This window comes from Orcinus orca, chromosome 3 (genome assembly GCF_937001465.1).
Source record: "Orcinus orca chromosome 3, mOrcOrc1.1, whole genome shotgun sequence".
NCBI lineage: Eukaryota > Metazoa > Chordata > Mammalia > Artiodactyla > Delphinidae > Orcinus > Orcinus orca.
This window is the reverse complement of record NC_064561.1, coordinates 119,006,942-119,031,158: the sequence shown is the minus strand read 5'-3', so window position 1 is coordinate 119,031,158 and position 24,217 is coordinate 119,006,942. Positions and strand designations below refer to the sequence as shown.

The 24,217-nt window shown below is 38.7% G+C and overlaps 1 protein-coding gene across 3 annotated transcripts in view; it reads left to right on the top strand.

Moving 5' to 3' along the window:
- VCAN (versican) overlaps nucleotides 1-24,217 on the top strand; it is a 113,902-nt gene that overhangs the window by 54,889 nt on the left and 34,796 nt on the right. For 2 of the 3 annotated variants that reach the window (XM_004281633.4, XM_004281634.4), the window contains one exon: nucleotides 15,953-21,175. The exons of the other annotated variant lie outside the window; for it this stretch is intronic. In XM_004281633.4, coding sequence (XP_004281681.1) covers nucleotides 15,953-21,175 — 5,223 coding nt within the window. The remainder of the gene's footprint in view (nucleotides 1-15,952; nucleotides 21,176-24,217) is intronic. 3 annotated transcript variants of the gene reach the window in all.

Here is a 24,217-nt window from a genome sequence, read left to right as displayed (position 1 = left end):
AGGAACTTTTCAGCTCATAAAAGTTTTATGAGCTGAAAAATGCTATAGGGTGGGTTTAACAGTGGTTCAGGGGATACTGGAAATATGACTCCTGTCTATTTCAGGAGTAATTTGCACACCTGCATTTGAAAAATTATTGAAAGGTTTTCTTTGTGAACATATATGAAGTCTATAGAGTTTAAAGGCATAGGAAGAGTTTTATCAGTTCTGGACTTTTTTTCCTTTTTTTTAAAGAATGCTCCTCGAAATCATCTGAAATGTCACAGGTTAGTGTAACAGGATTCTGAATGTTTTTAAAAACTGATATACTGTACCTTTAACTCAGAGAATAATGTGGAAGTGTACAGATATTAAATTTAACATTATTATGCAAATGTTCATGGTTATAACCTTAAAATAGGTGGCTTATTAGTTTTTTTAAACAAGTTTTAAACAAGTGTATACTACATACTATTTCTCAGGCCTGCTTGTTATTATTTTCTTGCCAGGTGTTCCTTTCTGCTAGTTTTATAATGTATATCTATCCAAATCTAAGTGTAAGACAGGTATTAAGCCAATATTAAACTAAAATGGTATATATATATTAAATATTGATAAAATTATTAATGAAATGGCATTAAAGATTAATGAGATTTTGAGAAGAATAATTTTGGCCTCTAAATTAGAGTCATTTTACTCTGTTTCCTTATTGAGAATTATGGTACTTTATTGCTGACATCATTCAGAAATAATTCCCATATGATTAATCCCATTTGCATTTTTGTTTGTACACTTGAGAAATGCATATAGAGATAAAGATTTATTTTCTGAATATGATGCTGTTGAGGAGAGGGTAAAGAATAAGGGACGTTAGTTCTGAGAACAGGGGATATCTGGGTAAACGCCAATATTTATACCATTGATTGTACGGTCATCATTTTTTAAAAGGTAATATTAGCCCAAGATAGCCTCATATAATTTTTTAAAATCACATTTTTCATTTTTATAGAATTTATTATGTAGGAAAATTATTTTCAGAGTTTTAATTACAGGATCAGATTCCTTTCTTCAAATAAAATGTTATTCAGGGTCTCTATATTTTGAGTAGATAAAAAGAGTGGCTGTTCCGGTTAGTGTTTGAGGGATGTATCTGGAGGTCCACTTTCTTGGGACCTCTCCCTCACCCCCAGTGACAGTTTCTAAAGTAACATGTACCTCAGAACACAGCTAGAAAGAGAATGATAACATGTAGGTAATTCAAAATAAGCAGCAACATTTAATTCCTGAATGAATTGATTTTTTTAAGTAAAAACATTTTCTAAATTGGCCTAATTATCCATCTATCACTATAATGATACACATTTATTAACTTTTACCTTTGAATAACTCTGTATGATCCCGTATAAAATAAATTAAGCAAATCTAGCTTCAATCTTATTGACAACTATGTGTAATCAAAATCATAGATAATTACATGTCAGAGTATGTGCAGAGCAAAGTCATCAAGCACACACTTAGAGCTTGATACTTCCAGACCACTTTTTACATATTTTATCATGTTTAAACCTCAGAGATAATTTGTGAGGCAAGTAGGGAAAGTATCGCAGATGGGCAAACGGAGGCACGCTGGGTCTGACACTTTGGCACTGGTCTATGTCTTGGCGCTCCTTGGAGCATTTTTGCAGTGAGGCAATTCTCTCCCCTGATGAACTCACAGGAATAATGACTCTATTGGCTCAGGTGCCAGCCTGTCCGTCAATTTCTGAAAGAACATAGACTCTGGAAAGACTGGCTTCTCGCTGGCATTCTATTGGTTTTAAAGCAGATGGCTTATATTTAGTTTGCTGCTAATATGGGACACTGTGTATGCTATTCAGATACCTGCTATGGCAAGAGAACAGCATGCTGAAATCAGTAGCTCTGACTCTGGGCTGTTTCTCTCCTGCAGAATTTTGGAGCACTTCCCTGAAAGTGGATGGATGGGGCGGGTGCCTGCACATTTGAGTGGTTCCCTTTGCTGGGCTCCAGCTGTGGCTCCCTTCCAGAGAAGCACATTTTTTTCTGCAGGGAATTAGGATGGCTTCCCCCATTTCTTCTTGGCTGTCTAGAAAAGGATTGAGTTCTTCTATTAGTCAAATAGTGAAAAAAGAAGAGACTGTCTATCTTCCTTTCGCTTCTATAGTAGGAAAAACAGAATTGACCTTAATGTTTCTAAATTATTAATGAGCTTAACACTGCACTACAGACCAAAAGTTACCTTTTTACAAAGTCCTTCTAAGTGAAATATTTTGTATGTATAACACTTACGGTCCCATAGAGACACACATACAAACATATATAGAGTCTGAATTTTTTAAAGCTTTTTTAAAAAAAAATTTATTTTATTTAATTTATTTTTGGCTGTGTTGGGTCTTCGTTGCTGCACCCGAGCTTTCTCTAGTTGCTGCGAGCAGGGGCTACTCTTTGTTGCGGTGCGCAGGCTTCTCATTGCGGTGGCTTCTCTTGTTGCGGAGCACGGGCTCTAGGTGCGCAGGCTTCAGTAGTTGTGGCTCGCAGGCTCAGTAGTTGTGGCTCTCGAGCTCTAGAGTGCAGGCTCAGTAGTTGTGGCGCACGGGCTTAGTTGCTCCGCAGCATGTGGGATCTTCCCAGATCAGGGCTCGAACCCGTGTCCCCTGCATTGGCAGGCGGATTCTTAACCACTGAACCACCAGGGAAGCCCGACTCTCAAATTTTTAAGTGCTCTATAAATATTTTATTAACCCACTAATCTCAAGGAAAAATTTAAGAAATTGAAATTGTATTTCTCACAGGTTGAGTTTTACTAATAAAAGAGATGTTCCGTAGATAGCTAAAAGGAACTTGTTGTCTTCTTCCTAACGTGAACCAATGTCTATTCTTTCTGAAAATGGCATTTGCAATTATAAGTTGCTATTATCAAAACTACTACTGAGGTAGGGCGTTAACCAAAGGCAGATACCACTTAGTTCTTATTGGCAGTGACCTCTAGAGAAAGGCATACACTGTCTTCCAGCAGAGTGCAGTCAATCAAGGGTTCTCTTCAGGTAAAGCTACAACATGCCTTGTTCTTTAACAGAATTAAAAGGGGCACAAAATAAACATAAACCATAGGCCCTGCTCCCAGGGATTTTAAGTGCATTTTGGGGAGCCAGTATTAGCACAATCAAATATAATTGCAGTACAGAAACACATAATTACACACTTGGTATGAGGTACTAATTGTGAATGGCAGATGAGGTCAGCAAAGAAGGAATCAATGAAGGCAGGGGATTCAGAGAATAGTTCATGAGGAGGAAGATATATAAGTTAGTCCTTGTTGGAGGGGTAGATCAAAAATAAATTACCAGAAACTGGTTATTAGCCAATTGCTTCCCAACAGAGGCTCACCAGTGGGGCTAAGGAGCCCCAAGTACAATCAGGCATTTTTCCAGATAGGGCTGGGATGACAGAGTGGGCGTCCCTCCTTCAGAAGATGAATGCCTTCTTAGGATTCACCTAGAAACCTATACAGATTCATGGATACCAGAGATATTCAGGCAACTTCCTCAGGAGGGATTGTTCTCATATTTTTCTGTTTTTTAATGATTGATACTGTTTGATAAAGATAGTGTCTTCTGTAAGTTAAATACGTTGAACTTTTCAAAATACATCCCTATGAAGTATCACGGTTCAGAGTTACACACTTGTAAAGTTAAATGACAGAAAACTACTTTTTAAAGAGTGGGCTGCATGTTCTAAACGGTGATCTATAGGTTTATGATATCTTAATTCAAGTGAAATTTGAATCGCTAATATTACAGAAGCAGGTGCTGTAAGTTGGGGAATCTAGAGTCAGTCTCTCCTTTGATTCTCGGCAATGCGGACCCAGGAATTTCTCAAATTTTCTGTCAGAATTTTTTGCCAGTAAAATGGATGTAGTGGCGATTATTGTATAAAAAGAATAATATTTCCTAAATTCTGACCCATACTCTTTTTTCCAAACCACAGGGATTATGAAATAAAAAGATGATTATATATATATAAACACATATATGTATCCAAACATATATATAATATACACGTATTCAACAAATAGTCAGATAATTGCCGTACACTAAGTACTACGCTAGAACTGGATTTCTGAAGCACACTCTGTCTGTGATATTCTGAACGACCATGGATAAGTAGTTGGTTTGCTCCATGGGATACATGGAAGACTCAGTTGATGTAGTGGAAAGAACCTTTGGAAACAGACCTGGGTTCATGGTCAACATTGTTATTTGTGACCTGTTTGGTCTTGAGTAAATTGCTTGATCTCCATAGACCTCAGTTGTTATATCATTAAAAATACATGCTAATACTACAAACTCACCAGATTGCTTAAAGGAGAAAGGATCTCTTCCAGGGCTTGCCAGTCACGGTGGCAGACGCATTGCACATTTAACGCTCCTTAAGTGACTTGAAAACACCAAGCACAGTGCCTGGCACGTGGCAATGACTTAGTACAAATTAATTCCCTCTCAGCTTCAGCACTTATTTCATTCTGAACTTCTAAATGTAGGAAGATTTAGACGGTTTTGTACTAAATAGGTTAAAAATAGAATTATCTTAAAATTCAAGATGGTTTATACCAGGGAGCCAAATATAATTATACTATAGTATCTGCTTAACTGCAAGAGCTTGTTAAAATTTTAATCTTCTATGGATTGTGTTTGTCTAGGATGATGCCATTTTGGGTGCAAATCAGAAGCAGCTGCAGCCCTTATTTAAAATTTAAATATAGTTATAGTATTGATTCTATAGTATCTACACGTAGAATTCATTAGCTTTCTGCTCTTTTTCATGTGTGAAAATTGGGCTTGTGATTTTTGATAACTACCAATTTAATTTTGTTTCAAAGAAAAGATCTTTTTACGAATTCTTTACAAATTTTTCCAGGTGCTGGGCCAGGCCTCTTCTTGCATATTCATAGAAAACATGGGCATTCCCTGCTGTCTTTTTGTTGTTGTCAAGGAAACTCCCCAGTTCTCTACACAGGGATTACATTCTTCTTTCTTAATAGCTCTTAGATCATTCATTTGTGCAATGAATAAAAAATGTATTCACGGGCCCAGACAGTGTTCAGAACTTGGGGGGGGGGAGGGGGAGGGGCGTAGCCAAGGGGAGAGATGTGTGGTGAGAGGAGCAATAGGGATAAAAGAAATAGAAAAAGAAATGCTTTGTGAGGTTCCATTTTAATGAGTTAAAGTGAACATTTTATATTGAAAAAGGCATTACCTATTTTTGTCAGTTTACAAAATTTATAACATTGTACCTCAGTGAGGCCAGTTTGTCACGTACAAATGGAAAAGCTGGTGAATAAGTGGCTTTATTGATAGAAGGATTCCAAGAATGGGGCCCTGGTTGAGGGCGTGGGGATGTGTTTTAGTGAAGACTGTTGTATATTTTTTTTCATTTGTATGGAAGTACTTTGATTTTTTTTTAATAACATAATTGAGGCATTAGAAAAGGTAGAATATTCTTTCAACCTAGGGCATCATGTGGACAATTGAGAACCTATTTTATTGCATTAGAAAGTGTGCTCCTTAGAGAGATATGCCAGTGTTTAGACTTTGAGTATGGATCAGGAGGGAGACATTGATCTGTTGGCATGAAGGCTGTAATTATTCTTAAAAAGAGTGGTTTGATTTGGGGGAGGAAAATAAATTATGGTGAACCTTCTAAATACTTGCTAGAATTATTGTGATAATATATAAAGCATTTTTCCGTAAATAATTTGAAGTCTAAGTAGGAGATCTGAAACTGGAAAGAAAGGATCTGTGGAGTGAGAGGAAAAGTTTAACTGTATTTCAGCATCCGTGTCTATGAAAATTTGACGTATTGTGTCACAGTACTATACCCGGACTTGCTTGCCCCCAGTATATAATCAGCACACACTACCTTGACTGGCTTCTAGTGACTTTATCTTTTCATTTTAATACCACAGTATTCCTGGCGTCTCACAGGGTGAGTTAGTTTCTTTGGCCGTATGCTGCGCATAGTTGGTTTTGGTTTTTCTAAGTTGAGAAAGGGAAAAGAAAATATACTAATATATGCTTTTGTAGAGTACAATGGAATATACTAAAATTATCATTTTTTATTATGTTGTGATCTTATCTTGCTCTGCTCTGTAGGGGAACCATTTTACTCTCCGCAGATAAAACATTCTCTGCCCATCTCTTCACACTCACCTCCAGGAAATATTTTAAAGGCTTGTTGAAATAAAGTCATTCAATCAAGCTACTCTGTGGCTGGGGGAAAGAAAATAATGTCATCCATAGCTTAGTTGGGAAGGCAACTTGAAATAATTAGTAAGCAACAAGAGTATGCAATAAAGGCTAGTTGGTTGCTTTAATAGAAGGAAAAATAGAGGTAATATGAAGTAAGTTAATATAAGCGGCACCTTTTAGCAGGCAAAGTCTCAGAATTGACCTCACAGGAAACTCTGGGCATTTATCCCCTCACTGAGCAGCCATCCATTTTACTCAGGAGGACCCAGAGTAGCACCAACCAGGCACCAGCCAGCTGACCAACAATGATGCCATTCTGTACAGGGGTTTGAGGAGCACCAAGAAATCTCCCAGGGCATAAATATTGCTCACACTGCTTCTCAGCCTTGGCTCTATATCAGAATCACCAGGGAGCCTCCAGATAAAAATATCCACTACCCCATCCTCCACCAGATAATTTGAATCTGAATTTCTAGTGATAAAGCTTAGGCCTTTGTACTTTTTTTTTGTTTCTTTTCTTAAATTTGCTTTATTTAATTTTTTTTAATATTAGGTATCTGTATTGTTAAATGCATGTGATTTTGATGCCTAGAGAATGTTGAACTCTACTGGTAAAGTAAAGGCTTTCTGACCTCAGACAGAGGCTGAAATATAGACATTCCTGGGGAAGGGGCTGCTTTAAGCCTCTGAAGTTTAAATTGTATTTTAACATTTTTAAGGAGGAAAAAAAATATGCTTAATTTAGTCTCCCCTGAGTGAAACTGTGGTCTTTGATCATGTTTTGAGAAGTGTAGCTTTTCTCACAAATGTTAGATGAACCTTGGCATCTGTAAGTAAGGAAGAAAGTAGAATTAACTATCATTGAAATATATGTTTTTTTAAGTCTCAGAATAATTGTAATTGAATCAAAAGTGATAGGAAAGAGTGGAGACTACATCTGGAATTACCTGGAACTGCATACCTCACTTTGCTGTACCCATATTACCTTCTCTCTATCAACATGGAAATTAAAAGGAAAGAAATATGCTTATAGCTTAAGGACCCTTTTGGCTATACTGCCAAAGTGAATTTGTTCATTATATATTTACATTCGAGAAAAACAGTGTGATAACCCTATACAGCTTCTAGATTTGGAAAGAAAAAGAATGATAAAAAGAATATTGAGACTGTGCCTGCATATTTACATTATCTGATTTTTATAACCATAAAAGTCTTTAGTATTTGAGTTATCTGTATGCTCTTTTAGTTGTATCTCAGAATGTGAGTTATTATTGCAGCCAAAAAACAACAATTTTTCAGTCCAAAAAAAAAGGCAAGTCTTTCAAAGGAAGTATCAAAGTAGTAAATGTAAACTTTTCCATTCTTTTTTTATAATTAATTAATTTATTTTTGGCTGCGTTGGGTCTTCGTTACTGCACACAGGCTTTCTCTAGTTGCGGCGAGCAGGGGCTACTCCTTCATGTGGTGCACAGACTTCTCATTGCAGAGCACGGGCTCTAGGCATGCAGGCTTCAGCAGTTGTGGCTCATGGGCTTCAGTAGTTGTGGTGTGCAGGCTTCAGTAGTTGTGACACGAGGGCTTCAGTAGTTGTGGCTCATGGGCTCTAGAGCCCAGGCTCAGTAGTTGTGGCGCACAGGCTTAGTTGCCCCACAGCATGTGGGATCTTCCCGGACCCGGGCTCGAACTTGTGTCCCCTGCATTGGCAGGCGGATTCTTAACCACTGCACTACCAGGGAAGCCCCAACTTTTCCATTCTTGGTGATAAATAAATGTGTAGACATTCATCCAACTAAATTCCCAAAAGAAGGGCTAAGTGGCTAGTGTAAGGAGAGCATTACATATTAAAGGATCCCTTCACTTTAATTATGGAATATAGAAGTTAGTAAGGAAGGTGAAACAAGTATATAGTAACAACTGAGAAGTTATAAATAAGAATAATATGACATACAAATTAAAGATACAGCCAATTTGGGCTGATGAGTTTTAGTGAAGAGATATCTAGGGGCTTCTGCTGGATCATTCATAAATGCAGGGATGAAGTTCAAAGGAGGGTTTATGAAGATTCCAAGTTGGGGGCAGGAGTGTTCTTGTTGAACAGAAACGTGAGTTGGGAATGAGGAGGATCTTGAGATGGGGGCGTGGATTCTCTGCATCCAACTTGGAGGTGCAGAGAATGAGAACAGAGAAAAAAGGCAGAGGATAAATGTGTGTACAGTGATGGAGCTGGTTGAACACCCTATTGAAGAGGTCAGGTGACAGAGATGACTTTTGAAGAAGGGGTGGTGTAATTAAAATAAAATGGTGTTTGGTAAGTTTCGTAGCTATAATATGGGGGCTTAAAAGGAAGTGTATATATATATATATATACACACACACACACACACACATATAAATGTATATATGTATGTATGTATGTATTTATAAGAGGCATTTGTTTTACTTTAGTCAAAGTTTTTTTACTTAAATTTTAAATCCTTGATTTTGACCAAAGTACTTTTCTGGTGTTAGGACATCTGGTAATTATTTGTCTATTATCTATCTCTCTAGCATCTATTTATCTATGAAAAGCTTTGACAACCTTAGAGAACTAACATGAAAAAGATAAGAAAAGTACTGCGGTATGGTTGGTTTTTGTTTATTTGTTCTGCTTTCAAAGAAACACTTAGAAACCAAAATAACCTGGATTTTCTTTCATATAGCTCTTTATCTTATTGTTCAAAAATGCTTGAAGGGCCCAAAATTACTTGATTAAGCTCTCCAGGAAAACCCTTACTCTTTAAAAATTGGAAGTTAGGAAGTCCCTTGGGCCTCTTCTATAAGCAAGAAAAGCCCACACTCAGTGATAACTCCTTAAGCGCACTTAGACCAGATGACTGTATCTAAACACATTCTTTCCACTTGAAACAACAGCATTATTAGAGGATTATCTGAATTTGGGAAAAGAGTTGATTCCCATTTATCATCCCCATATCATGTCTGCCTCAAAAGTGAGGCCATCAGAAACACTTATATTGTTTATTACCCTTTCTGGGTGTAAAATTCATGAATTGAAAAATATGGAGCTCCTCGCTCAGCAAGAGGGAGCTGTCAGTGTAAGATAGCGTGCTTGGGTGGTGCACCAAATGAACCTCAGCTAGCAGAGCTAATAGGGAGATGCAGGACACAGCATTCAATCTTTTTTTTTTTTTTTTTTTTTTTTTTGCGGTATGTGGGCCTCTCACTGTTGTGGCCTCTCCCGCTGCGGAGCACAGGCTCCGGATGCGCAGGCTCAGCGGCCATGGCTCACGGGCCCAGCCGCTCTGTGGCATGTGGGATCTTCCCGTACCGGGGCACGAACCCGTGTCCCCTGCATCGGCAGGCGGACTCTCAACCACTGCGCCACCAGGGAAGCCCGACAGAATCCAATCTTGATCTCCCAGCCTCTAGCGTAATCTCTCACTTCTGGAGGAATTGGGCATTGATATAAATATCACGTGATTTTTCAATTATTAATGTAATTAAGTACGCAAAAACAACTGACAAGATTTGGGGAGGATGTTTATATCTTGATCACTAATGTCAATTCTTTTTTCAACATGCTGAGTTGGCACCATTTTTAGTGCCTCAAATTTTGAAAATGATGGGGAATTTAGGATGTCTGACACAATCTAGTTGAAATGCACATTAGGTGGTTTTCTTTGCTTTATAAGGTGCCAGTTAGCATTTTATTTTAATTAAGAACATATCAAAAGGTGAATGAAATTGAAGCATTTGCTTATGTCTGGTTATTAGATTCATAGGTATGTGTCAGAAAGCTTAAACATCTTAGAGAACTTCCAGTTTTCTCTATTTTAGTTCTATAAGTGTTTCTTAAATACTTCAGTATGGCTGTCTATTGTATTTTTTTAATAAAGAACCAAAATATTTTTTGATGCACATTAAGATGAAAACTATTTTAATAAAGAAATGTGATCCTAATATCTCTCTGCTGAGTAGATTTGTATATAATTACATTTAATTAAAAGCTCTTAAATTGTAAAATTCCCTATAGAGAACATGAACTTTAGCCAGCTGCCTCTGCATCTTAGCAACTATGTTTTGTGTCTGCTAACAGTAAGACTGGAAGACTTGTGCTATGTCTACAAAACTCTGCCATGAAGTACTTAAAAACACTTGGTGAATAATTTGAGGTCTGCTAGCAGTAAAGCTTTGTGTGAAATGCCATTTAAAAAAATCTATTAACCGTGGTACCGGTATATTCAAGTCAAGCTGTTAAAATACATTCATGTAAACATAGAAAAGATTATACATACACCTTGTGGAGTTTTGTGGTTTGACTCTTGCAATCCAAATAAAAGTTATATCACCCTTAGAATAAAATTCTAAAATAGAGCCATCTTTTTTAAGGACTTGTTCATCTAAGAGCTGGGAATATTAATTACTCCCTGAGGTTGCACTGTTGGTACAAAGTAGAGCAGATCACAACTTTGTAATGAAATACCTGCTTTCACAATAGCACAGGTGTCCCCCTGCCACACCCTACAAAGAAACTTTTCTGGTTTGCAATAATTATAGCTCTTGCAACTCTCTCATAGCATGCGTGGTGGGTGATGGTGGTGACAAGAAAGGGGGATGAAGAAGTAATTTCAGAAACTAAATAAACAAATAGGAATATGGGTGAGATGTAGGTGGCAGTGGTAGGAAAGAATTCACCTATCTATACTAGGTAGGTTAAATGAAATTTAAAAAATATGGAAACAAACTAGCCACGCTGAGAATGAAATGTAGATTTATCTGTAGAGAATCTGTTGGCAGAAAAAATTATCTTCAAAGCCCTGGGCAATGAATATTTTTGTCACCCTCAAACCAATACTAAGAAAACGGAAGAAACCATTTGGAACACAACTTATTTTAATAATAAATACTAGTAACTTAACTGTGAGAAGATTCCTTGGGAATCTTCCTTCAGAAAAAGGAAACTAATTCCAACTCACATTTCATATCTTCGTTTTATTTAAGAATTCTCATTTAGTGAAATATTTTTACAGTACATATCCAATGAGCACTTTTAAAATCACTGTTTATTACGATGTGCTGATAGTTCTTTGGTCAGTGCCAGCTTCAAGGTTCCATGAGAAGCATAAGATGAAACAGCTTAAAGTATTTCTGTGTTTTCTACCATTCTGAGGCAAGTCAGATCAGATGCTTGTAAGGCAAGTGGAAAAAGGAATCCTAATTTTAATTTAATGATTGGTACATTCTCAATATGTACACTGAAAAAGTGTCCTTTTTAAAAAAAAAATAGGGAGAAAAGAGTTATAGTAAGGTCATTTCTCTAACCTATTGGCAAGAGTATTTGTTTCAGAGAGAAAAGAGTGAGATTTAGAAGATACCCTTGGAGGTCTTAGGTCTCTGTAAAGTTGGTAAACATGTGTCTGCCATATAGTCTCATAGATAATAGGTACTCAGTAAATTTTGTGCAATCAGTTGGTCCTGCGGAGATAACATGTTTGGGTGCCATGCATGTTTGTGGTGATACGTTTAATTTTGCGTGCAAAAGCCAGTATGATGCCGAGCTGTGTTGTGAAGTATATGCAAAGACCACTCTCTGCTGTGTTTGTATGGCTGTGATTGAAATATTGTGATATTTATTTAGGTTAGAAAATGTATTCCATCTAACATTTGAGTCTTTCGGTGAAATTTTCTAATACAATGGTCTAAAATACTAAGAAGTCCTCATAGATTTATGAGCAATAAGAAATGTCAGAGTTCCTTACCCAAGTGGAAAATGGACTAAAAGAATATTATCCTTTGTTCATTGAACTAAAACTAGAGAATATATAGTGAATGTCAGGGACATTAATTAATTGAATTAAGTAGACAATAAGAGTTGATAGTCAATGAAATTACTATATAAATTGTTGATTTACAATGACTTCTTTGTTTTCTTTGCTAGAAAAACATTTTATTTTAAATTATTCATTCCTTTGTAAAACATGTAAGTGAGCGTCAGGGTGTCAGTTCCTTTGACATGCTGACATTTGACACACTGACATGCCTCTGTGTCTTTTCTCTTTCTGCTTTATTCCACCCCACTTATTTTTAGAGCTACCAACATACTTAATGAAACCTCTATCTATAATTATTCACTAAGAAGATCATGGGATATGTTTATATCAGTTTTGTTTTCTAAAAAAGTAAGGAATTTATTTAGAAATCCATATAAATCTATAGTAACATTGAGTATTTTTACCCTATTCCTAGCCTACGAGTTTATAACTAAAGAACACCAAGCAGTTATTTCCTTATTCATCCTTGTGTTTGGCTGGAGAAGCTTGGCTGAATGGTTAGTTTAATCTCCACTATTTGTAAAAAGGTACAAAATGTGGTGGGGATTTTTTATATTTTTGACACAGACCCATGCTTCTTATTGAAAGTCTTTCTGTATTTAAATATAAGATGCTGTGGGAATTTAGCAACTGTATGTGTGATAATTCTTTTTTTTTTTTTTTCAAATATTTATTTATTTATTTATTTATTTTTGGCTGTGTTGGGTCTTCGTTTCTGTGCGAGGGCTTTCTCTAGTTGCGGCAAGCGGGGGCCACTCTTCATCGCGGTGCGCGGGCCTCTCACTATCGCGGCCTCTCTTGTTGTGGAGCACAGGCTCCAGACGCGCAGGCTCAGTAGTTGTGGCTCATGGGCCCAGTTGCTCCACGGCATGTGGGATCCTCCCAGACCAGGGCCCAAACCTGCGTCCCCTGCATCGGCAGGCAGACTCTCAACCACTGCGCCACCAGGGAAGCCCTGTGATAATTCTTAATAGTGAATTCTCATTTACACCTAGTGAAACCTAATGAAAAGGGTTGTATGTAAAACGACACTATAAGCAATTTAAGATAAGCGTATTTTTGAAGTTCCTGTTAAACCCTACAGAGTTGAACAGAATAGTTTAACTGAGTGTGGCTTAATTCTACTATGTTCAAGTAGTATTAACAATGAGAGACTACTCGATTTGGTGATTAAATAAGACTCTCAATGTGATATTTCAAGAGATTCATTTGTACAGAAAGCATTTAAAGATGTATTCTCTCATATACCTATATATGCACATGCATATATAGTCTCTCACATTCTTTTTTCTTAGTGAAAGGTAGCCTTCAACACAAGCCATATTAAAAGGTGTTTATCATCTGAAGATGTTTTCTTTTAAAATATATACACCATGAGGCAATATAAGATTACAGTAACAACTTCAGTGATCTAATATTGAACGAACTTACTCTTTTTGGGGAAAGAAAGGTGAGGCATTTAGCCATTTCCTTAAGTTTGGCAGTTAGGAGTAGTTGTAACATCAGTGGCAGAAATCATCTGTATTCATTTTATATTTTTATAATATACTGGAGTTATGTATTGACCTCATTTCTCTTTATGGTAGAAATATTTTTCATTCATTTGAATACCTATACTCCTTTTTTTACATAGTTGAAAGGCTGAATGTAAGGGGTGGAGATATAAGGAATGATTTGTAGTGTGTAAAAGTTAAATAGGATGCATATAGATAGATGTATATATATATATATAGGGAAGAGTATCCCACTCCAACACAAATAGCGTTTTATGGAGACAACACAGTGAAAATGGGATACAGAAAAAAAAAAGAGTTTTCTTTTTTGTTTTTATTAGAGTGAAAGGGATAAATGTAAATATGGTATATTTTCCAGTTACATAAAAGTCTTGTGGTCTTTGGGGTTTTCTTTTAGCAAACCATGGTTAAAAAGAGAAGGAGCTCAGTAAAGTTTCTGTTTTTTTGTTTTTTTTTTTTTTTTAGTTACCTTGTTTTTTGGCTGTGTTGCGTCTTCGTTGCTGTGCGCGGGCTTTCTCTAGTTGTGGCGAGCGGGGGCTACTCTTCCTTGTGGTGCTCGGGCTTCTTATTGCAGTGGCTTCTCTTGTTGTGGAGCATGGGTTCTAGGCAAGTGGGCTCAGTAGTTGTGGCACACAGGCTCTAGATCTCAGGATCAGTAGCTGTGGTGCCCGGGCTTAGTTGCTCCGTGGCATGTGGGATCTTCCCAGACCAGGGATTGAACCTGTGTCCCCTGCATTGGCAGGTGGATTCTTAACCACTGCACCACCAGGGAAGCCCCGTAAAGTTTTTATTGATAGTTCATATACTTCTTATATATTTATGTTGACATAAAGAATATAAACAATATTGCTACCTTCTCAATAGAGTATTTTTCTTTTTTGACATCGGTAAATGCTAGATACTGATCCTTTCACGCGTGGAAGGGTGCGGCTTTTTTATTTATTTATTTATTTGTCTGCGCCCAGCCTTTGTTGTGGCGGCATGCCCCAACTTTCGTTGTGGCATGTGGGCTCTAGTTCCCTGACCAGGGATGGAACCCAGGCCCCTGCCTTGGGAGCGTTGTGTCTTGACTGCTGTCCCACTAGGGGCATCCCGGGAGCAGCTTCTTACAACAGGAACCATCTCCCTACCGATGGGGGGCAGGGGTGACTCTGTCGTAATTATTCCCCCTCTAAGTTCTCAGGTTCAGCCTAAGTGTGTGTGGCATGGATCAGGGCTAGGCTGAAAGTTAACTCTGTGACAGTGTTCCTGGGGCCATCCCCCGTGCTTCTCTTTGTCTTCTTCCTGGGTTAGCACACCCACAGGTACCTTTTTGCACTGCCGTGACACTGAGACTAGGACAGCTGCAGTGACAGGACCCTCTCTTAGGATGACTGAATTCCTCCGTGATGAAAGTGAGGGTGCAGAATGGCCTCCCTCCTGGCATTTGGACAAGGAGCTTTGCTGGTGGATATCTGGAGACAGAAAAGGCAATTGGGCTTAGTGGTTGGTACCCTGTGGCAATCTACAATCTAGGAAACGTTCTGAGGATAAGTGTTATTTAAAGTATGCTAGTTCTAATGATTAGCTGTGACTTCTGAACTTCCTTTGGAGAAAAGGTTAATAAAAAGAATGATAACTGACCGAATCCAGGTCACCTCTCATGAAGGATAAAGGTGTAAAGGTGTGGAGGGCTCTTCTTTCCTGGTGCTTTCAGTGAGCCATCCCTGCATGGAGACGCCCCTCTCCCTCCAGGGCTTCCTGCCCTTGTGTATGGGATGTGCCTGCAACCTATGCGGCTAAGTCTTGTCTCACTGTTGCACTGGGGTGGGGTTGTCATCACACTGTGAAAGGGCTATAAAGAAATCTCTCTTTTGCTTTTCTAAAAACAGTCTTCTAGGACAAATTATGACAAGAGGCCAGAAGGAATCGCTTCTCATTTCCTTATTGAATAGAGCGCGTCTAAGCGTCCTCCTACATTAAGGACAGCAATCAGTTACTTTTTCTGTATGATCTGGTGAAGTGGTCTTAACTTTTAACTTTTTTTCAGGTCACACAAAGATGAATTCCTATATTTCATGATTACAACGTGTGTATGTGATTCCTTGTTCCATTTTAAGGACATTGCTGTGTTAAACATGTTGAAGAGTTTTCATAACCCGTTGCTACAATCTTAAATTAGATTTATTTTTCCCATTGCTAATATCAAACAGCAAATTCGAAGACTGAGAACCATGTATAGAAGGGTGATTGCTCTTAATGTGAAAAGATTTGAATCCTTCTTTTTGTGTGAGACTGTGATCAGCCAGCCTAGCTATCGATTTCTTCTGTCGTACACTGCCAAATCTTCTATTTAAGTATTGTGAAAACTCTTTGTTTTTTTCAGGTCGAATGAGTGATTTGAGGGTATTTGGTCATCCAATAGATTCAGAATCTAAAGAAGATGAGCCTTGTAGTGAAGAAACAGATCCAGAGCATGATCTAATTGCTGAAATTTTACCTGAGCTAATTGAAATTGATCTATACCACAGTGAAGAGGATGAAGGGGAAGACGAGGAGTGTGCCAATGCTACTGACGTCACGACCACCCCATCTGTGCAGTACATAAATGGAAAGCATCTAGTTACCACTGTGCCCAAGGACCCAGAAGCGGCAGAAGCTAGGCGTGGCCAGTTCGAAAGTGTTGCACCTTCTCAAAATTTTTCAGACAGCAGTGAAAGTGATAGTCATCAGTTTGTAATCACCAAAACTGGAATGCCTACTGCCATGCAACCTAATGAGTCTAAAGAAACAACTGAATCCCTTGAAATTACATGGAGACCTGAGATTTACCCTGAAACACCAGAGCATTTTTCAAGTGGTGAGCTTGATATTTTCCCCACAGCCCCAGGCCGTGAGGGAGAAGCCACAGAGGGGCCAGAATCAATCACAGAGAAAAGTCCCGACCTTGATAATCTGGTACATGAACGTACTGAATCGGTACCTCTGTTTCCTGAAGAGTCTTCAGGAGATGCTGCCATTGACCAAGAATCTCAAAAAATGGTCTTTTCAAGGGCTACAGAAGGAACAATTGGTGAAGAGGCAGAAAAAAGTACTTCTACCACATATACTCCAAGTATAGTTGCAAGTTCTGTATCAGCGCATGTTTCAGAGGATGTATCATTTACCTTAACAGGGACTCCACGGCCTGATGAGCCGCTGTCCACAGTAGAAAGCTGGGTGGAAATAACCCCTAGACAAATTGTAGAGTTCTCAGGAAGTCCTTCAATTCCGATTCCAGAAGGCTCTGGGGAAGCAGAAGAAGATAAAATGTTTGCCATGGTAACTGATTTATCACAGAACAATACTACAGATTCTCTCGTTACTTTAGACACTAGCAAGATAATGATCACAGAGAGCCTTTTGGATGTTCCTGCAACCACCGTATATTCGGTTTCTGAACAATCTTCTGCAGTAGTGCCTACCAAATCTGCAAGGGAGACAGACACTTCTGAGTGGGCTTTCAGTACATCTCTTGAGGGAAAGACAAGGAAAGATGAGGAAAAGGGAACTACAGGTACGGCTTCTACAGCTGAGGTACATGAGCCCACGCAGAGATCAGATCAATTAACTTTACCCTCTGAATTAGAAAACTCAAATGAAACTACATCTAGTGATTCAGTATCTGGTACCAGGAAGAGTTTTATGTCCTGGATGACACCCACACAGTCTGAAACGGAAACAGCAAATTCTACTCTTGTCTTTACAGAAACAAACATTTTAGACCATCTGGGGGCACAGACTGCTGAGCCCAGCCTTAGCAGTCAACCTGGGGTTCGGGAAGTGCTGCCCACCGTCCCAGGTAGCCCCGTCTCTGTCTTTATGGAGCAGGGCTCTGGAGAAGCTGCTGCTGACCCAGAAACCACCACCGTTTCTTCATTAAATTTAGAGCCTGAAATTCAAGCCAGAAAGGAAGCAGCTGGCACTTTGTCTCCACATGTGGAAATTGTATTCCCTTTTGAGCCAACTGGACTAGTTTTGAGTACTGTAATGGACAGAGAGGTTGCTGAAATTAAAAGCCAAACATCCAAGGGAAATATGATTTCAGAGATCTCAGGAGAGCCAACTCATGGGGCAGAAATAAAAGGCTTTTCTACAGATTTTCCTTTGGAGGAAGATTTCAGTGGTGACTTCAAAGAATACTCGACAGTATCTCATCCCATAACAAAAGAAGAAACGCTAATGACGGAAGGCTCTGGGGATGCAGCATTTAAGGATACCCAGATGTCACCATCTGTAATACCTACCTCAGACCACAGTAATCACACAGCTGACTCAGAAGAGCCTAGTAGCACCTTGGTCAGCACTTCAGCCTTCCCTTGGGAAGAGTTCACAGCCTCAGCTGAGGGCTCAGGTGAGCAATTGGTCTCAGTAAGCAGCTCTGTTGACCAAGTGTTTCCCAGGGCTGTGGGAAAAGTCTCTGGGACCGATTCCCCATTTATTGACCAAAAATTGGGTGAAGAAGGTGATATCAGTGAAACTGATAAAAGATCCACCCTCCTGCCAACAGAAGAAGCTGAAAGTACTAAAGCTTCAAAGGAAGAGGAGGAAGTGAAGGTCAATGGGACAGTTTCAATGGACTTTCCTCCAACTATGGAGCCAGACAAATTATGGCCCAGGAAAGAAGTCAACCCTGTAAGGCAAGGAATTGAAAGTGAAATAGTGTCAGAGGAAAAGATTCAAGAACAAAAGTCTTCTGAACCCCCTCAAAGTTCTGTTGCACCAGAACAAACAACTTTCGGTTCACAAACATTTCCTGAAACTGGACTCCGAACCACAAATTATTCTACACTAACAACAAAGAAAACTTACAGTAACAATAAGAAAATGGAGGGGGAAGGCATTTCCTCAGTTGACGTGTCTACTCCAAACCTGGATTCAGAGGGCTTAGAGTCGTATACTACTCTCCCTGAAGTTACTGAAAAATCCCATATTTTCTTAGCTACTGCCTCAGTGACTGAATCAATACCAACTGAAAGTGTAATTACAGGTTCAACAATCAAAGAGAAAGAAAGTATAAAACCCTTTCCCAAAGTTATGAGACCAATAATTGAAGAGTCAGATACGGATCTTTTATTCTCTGGACTGGGATCAGGAGAAGAAGTTCTGCCTACTACAGTATCAGTGAATTTTACTGAAATAGAACAGGTCATTAGCACATTATATCCCCAGACTTCTCAAGTGCAAAGTTTAGAAACCAGCATCTTAAATGACACAACTGGAGACTATGAGGGAATGGGAAATGTGGCAAATGAAATCAGACCACTCATTTCCAAAATAGACAGCATGTTCGAAGCCAATGAGACAGCATCCAGCACAACCTTACTAGAAATTTTAAGTGACACCACAACAGAAGGACCCTTCACAGCAACTCTCACTTTCTCTGCAGACATGGAACATCCTCAAAATCAGACACACAGTTGGGCAGAAGAAATCCAGACTAGGAGACCACAGCCTACGACTGATCAAGTCTCTAACGAGAATACTTCAACAGCAGAAACTAAAGAAACAGCAACCTCTTCCACTGATTTTCTGGCTAGAACTTATGGTCCTGAAATGGCAAAAGGATTTGTTACATCAACACCAAAACCATCTGACTGGTTTGATGAACATTCTGGAGAAGGATCTGGGGAATTGGATGTGGTTGATTTAGTCCACACTTCTGGAACTACTCAGGCAACTAGGCAAGGCAGCACCACATTTGTTTCTGATAGATCCCTGGAAAAACATTCTGAGGTTCCAAGTGCTGAAGCTGTTACTGTTGATGGATTCCCAACAGCTTCAATGGTGCTGCCTCTTCATTCAGAGCAGAATGAAAGCTCCCCTGGTCCAACTAGCACACTGTCAAGTACAATGTCCTATGAAATGTCCACAGAAGGTGCTGCAGACAGTTTCCAAGACCATTTTGGGGGATTTGAGGATTCCACATTAAAACCTGACAGAAGAAAAGCCACTGAAAATATTATTATAGATCTGGACAAAGAGGACAAGGATTTAATATTGACAATTACAGAGAGTACCATCCTTGAAATTCTACCTGAGCTGACATCAGATAAAAATACTATCATAGATATTGATCACACTAAACCTATATATGAAGACATCCTTGGAATGCAAACGGACTTAGATGCAGAGGTACCCTCAGGGCCACCTGGCAGTAATGAAGACAGCACTCAAGTTCTAGAGAAGTCTGAGGCAGCTGTTAACCTCTCTTCAACTGAGGAAAACTTTGAGGCCTCTGGTGATACTCTTCTGGCTAATTACACTCAGGCAACACATAACGAATCGATGCCTCCTGAAAACAGAAGTCAGTTAGATCACATGGGCTTTATCTTCACACCTGGGATACCCATCCCTAGCCCAGAAACAGAATTAGATGTTTTGCTTCCCACAGCAACATCCCTGCCCATTCCTAGTAAGTCTGCCACAGTTAATCCAGAGATTGAAGAACCAAAAATTGAAGCAAAAACCCTGGATGACATCTTTGAATCAAGCACTTTGTCTGACGGTCAAGCTATTGCGGACCAAAGTGAAATAATATCAACATTGAGCCATTTGGAAAGGACACAGAATGAGGATGAAGAAAAGAAACACGTGGGTCCCTCTCTTCAACCAGAATTCTCTTCCGGGGCTGAGGAGGCACTGATAGATCCTACCCGCTACGTAAGTATTGGTACTGCCTACCTTACGGCTCAGAGTTTAACAGAGGCACCTGATGTGATGGAAGGATCCAATCCCCCAGCATCCACGGATACATCAGCAGTTTTAGCTGTTGCAAAGCTGTTCTCTCGGACACCATCATCTCCTCCACTCAGTGTCCACTTAGGCAGAGGAGCCTCTGAGCACACAGAGGACCCCCGGCCAAGAGCTCTGCCAAGTACAGACGCCAGCACATCCCCAGTACCCCCAGGAAAACTTGCAAATATCGAAGTGACTTTCAAACCCGCAAGTGAAGAGGACTTTCACATAACTGAGCCTCCATCCATATCTCCTGACACAGAGCCTTCAGAAGATGAAAGTAAACCTAAATTATTAGAACAAATGGAGGCTTCTGCCACAGAATTCATTGCTCAAGAAGAAACTGAGATTTCCCAAGACTCTCAAAACAAAACCAGTGTTCAACTTTCTGGAGACACAGTCAAGGTATTTCCCAGTATTGAAACACCTGAGGCTGGGACTGTTGTCACAGCTGCAAGTGAAATGGTGTTAGAAGGTGCTACACTGTGGCCACATTCTACTTCTGCTTCTGTGATTTATGGGGTCGAGGCAGGTGTGGTGCCTCAGGCCAGCCCACAGACTTCTGAGAGGCCCACCGTCCCTTCTCCTCTGGAAATAAACCCTGAAACACAAGCAACTTTGATCAGAGGGGAGGATTCCACAGTAGCAGCACCAGAACAGCAAGTATCGGCGAGGATTCTTGATTCTAATAATCAGGCGACACTAAGCACCGCAGAGTTAAATACTGAGCTTGCAACACCATCATTTTCCCTTCTGGAAACTTCTAATGAAACCAGTTTCCTGATTGGCATTAATGAAGAGTCAGTGGAAGGCACAGCAATCTATTTACCAGGTAAGGGCACAACACTGATAAATCTGTTTCCCAGCTTGGAAACAGTCCCTTGGTCCTAACAGAGATGTGTATATAATTTTTGTTGTGATGTTAAAATCAGTGAAGGTTTTTGTATTGTTCATGTAACAGCAGGACAGGCCATAGTATTGATTCCATAATGAGATGCAAAGAAAGTAAGTATAGACTATTTGGGGGCTTTAAAGATATGCTTTGTATTTTTCTGGGTGTAAGAAACAACATACAATTGCAACATGGAAAAATTGAAATTGTTAATGGTATAAAAATTCAATTTGGTTTTACCCACAACTAAAGTATTGCTTTGTCTTATATCCCGTAGTTATACATCTTAGTTTTAAAAACAGGAAAAGCATCTTATTTTTTAAAAATCTCTCATGAATGGGTGCAATTATGGCAATATCAAAATCTGTCAGGTCTTTAAAAATGAGACTAGTAAATAACTTTAATAAACACTTCACATAGTTCATTCAATATTGGTTATCAGTTCATACTTTTGTGTAATTCCCATGCTCCAGATTGTCTAGATAATGCTTCTAACACAGTGCCTAGCCATAGGGAGTATTCATCCAGCATATATTCAAGCTCTGCCTGTTGAGAGAAATTTCTGTTTTTTTTACTGAATGGACAGGAAGCATGAATTTGATGCTGGTTCATATAGACTATATCATTTAAGCTTCACAAAAAGGCTACAATGTACACGTTATTATCCCCATTTAAAAGGGTAGGACGTGGAGGTTCAGAGAAGTTCTGTAATTTGCCCGGGGTTGTAGCCACACACGTCATGGCAAAAGTGGGATTTGAACCCAAATCAGCCCCACTCCAAAGCAGGTGGTTTTTTCTACTGGTCTTTGGTGGTATAAAAATGGGTAATTGATATTTAATGATATGTAAGTCAGAAATCTTGGAATGTTTACTGTGTAGAATTTATTTTCCTTTTAATCTAGCTTGATAATGTTGAAAAGTTCACTTTAATGGTGTTTTCCAAGAACAATGGAAATAACAATGTCAGTGGAATCCACAAGTAGCTATCACCACCTAGTTCCTACCTAGAAAAAAAAAAATCAGTACTTCTAGGACTGTGTTGGTTGAAAATATGATTTTTTTTTTTTTTTTTTTTTTGCGGTACGTGGGCCTCTCACTATTGTGGCGTCTCCTGTTGCGGAGCACAGGCTCCGGACGCACAGGCTCAGCGGCCATGGCTCATGGGCCTAGCTGCTCCGTGGCATGTGGGATCCTCCCAGACTGGGGCACGAACCCGCGTCCCCTGCATCGGCAGGCAGACTCTCAACCACTGCGCCACCAGGGAAACCCAAAAAATATGATATTTTGATATCATATTTATATATCAAATATATGAAAATATTTTAATGAATATGTTTTACAGCATGGCTGTACTTAGAATTATTCTTCTGATCGTTTCAAACTTATCTTTTGTGCTACTAATGCTTCAGTTTGTTGTGCTTCAGTTAGAGTGAAATAGTCATAAAGTGTAACTTTCATAAATGACTTGAAGTATTTCGTGAATAAAATTGATCAAAGGTGGCTGATGGATTTTTTTGTTGTCACTCTTTATTTAATCTGTAAATGATAACCTAGTAATCTGGCCAATATTTATTCTTTTGTAATTTAGTTGAAATATACTTCAGGTTAGATAAAATATGATATAGAAATCACTGGTAATAACTATATATAGAGACAGAGTTAGATTTGACAAATGAATGAGAAATGTATACCAGTTATCCAGTCCACAATGTTTACCTAGAATCAGAGCTTGCGTCTTCACTGCAAAACACATGGTCACTTTAGGCTCGTTCAGTAAACAGTAGCTCCTGTTGGATTGCCTGGTCTATCTGTTGCAGTTTCAGCTTTCAGAGATGACTACAGAGTGTTTAGGGGAGAATAAAATGCACAAAAACAAAACTATTCTAATCTAAACTACTTTAACTTCACAGCCCCCTTCCTTGTCAAGCCCTTGTCCCATACTCTCGCATGGTGTCTCATGTCTGTGGTGGGAATAATGCACTTTACCAAAAGCCCTTTCACTTAAATGTCATTTGGATTTTGCACTAAGAGCAGCATGTAGATATGCTGTTGACCATAGCCTTGCCATCTAGGCAGTGTGCTTTCAAAAGCAGAAGGCTAAAATGGCTAGGGCGATTTTAAATATCTTTAGAACTATAGGAGAGTCTTAGCAAAATTGGGGTCGCTTTTGAAGAAATAGTTGCAACCATCTGAATTAACCTAATTATCATGTTGAACCCACACATGCGAATGTGTGTCTATCAAGTCTTTCTAGTAGTCCAGAATTTTCTTAACACTCAGAAAGTGTGAGTTTGACTTTCCTGGGTGGGAAAGGCTCAGTTATCTTCTATAGCAGTACCTATTTACCCAAATATTCATGTTTCATAAGTAGACATCTTTTCTTCGTGTACATTATTTCAGACTTTCAGGACTTCAATTTTTGACAATATGGTTTTTATTCCATATATGACCTATTTATTTCAATTCTTTTGTAAAACATTTAACTCTCATTTGGATTCTTAAACATCTGAAACAAGCAATTATGGAAAAGTATTCAAATAATATATATAAGCTATTAATGTAAATAAAGTTATCCATGCAATATTGCAGAATAATATATATATTACACAATAACATATGTAATAATACATATATTACAGAATAATAATAATATATTACAGAATAATATATAGTGTAAAAGTACTTGCATTTAGAAAATACGTATTAAACCGTTTTCACCTCATAAATTTGTATCTCTGGCCTTTATATTGATCTGCTAGGAGTGTCAATTTTGTGTTTTAATAAGAAAATTGTAATAAAAATTTGGGGTTTCATTTAAGGTGAGGTTTTTGTATTTGGGTTTGTTTTTATACAGTAGAGTTTAATCCATGTGTTGCTTTTCTTCAAGTATAGTTTAAAGGAGTACATTTGGAACGTGTTTTTGGAAAAAGCATATTAATGTAGCAGAAGAGACTTCAGTGCACACTTTCGAAGAAAAAGTTT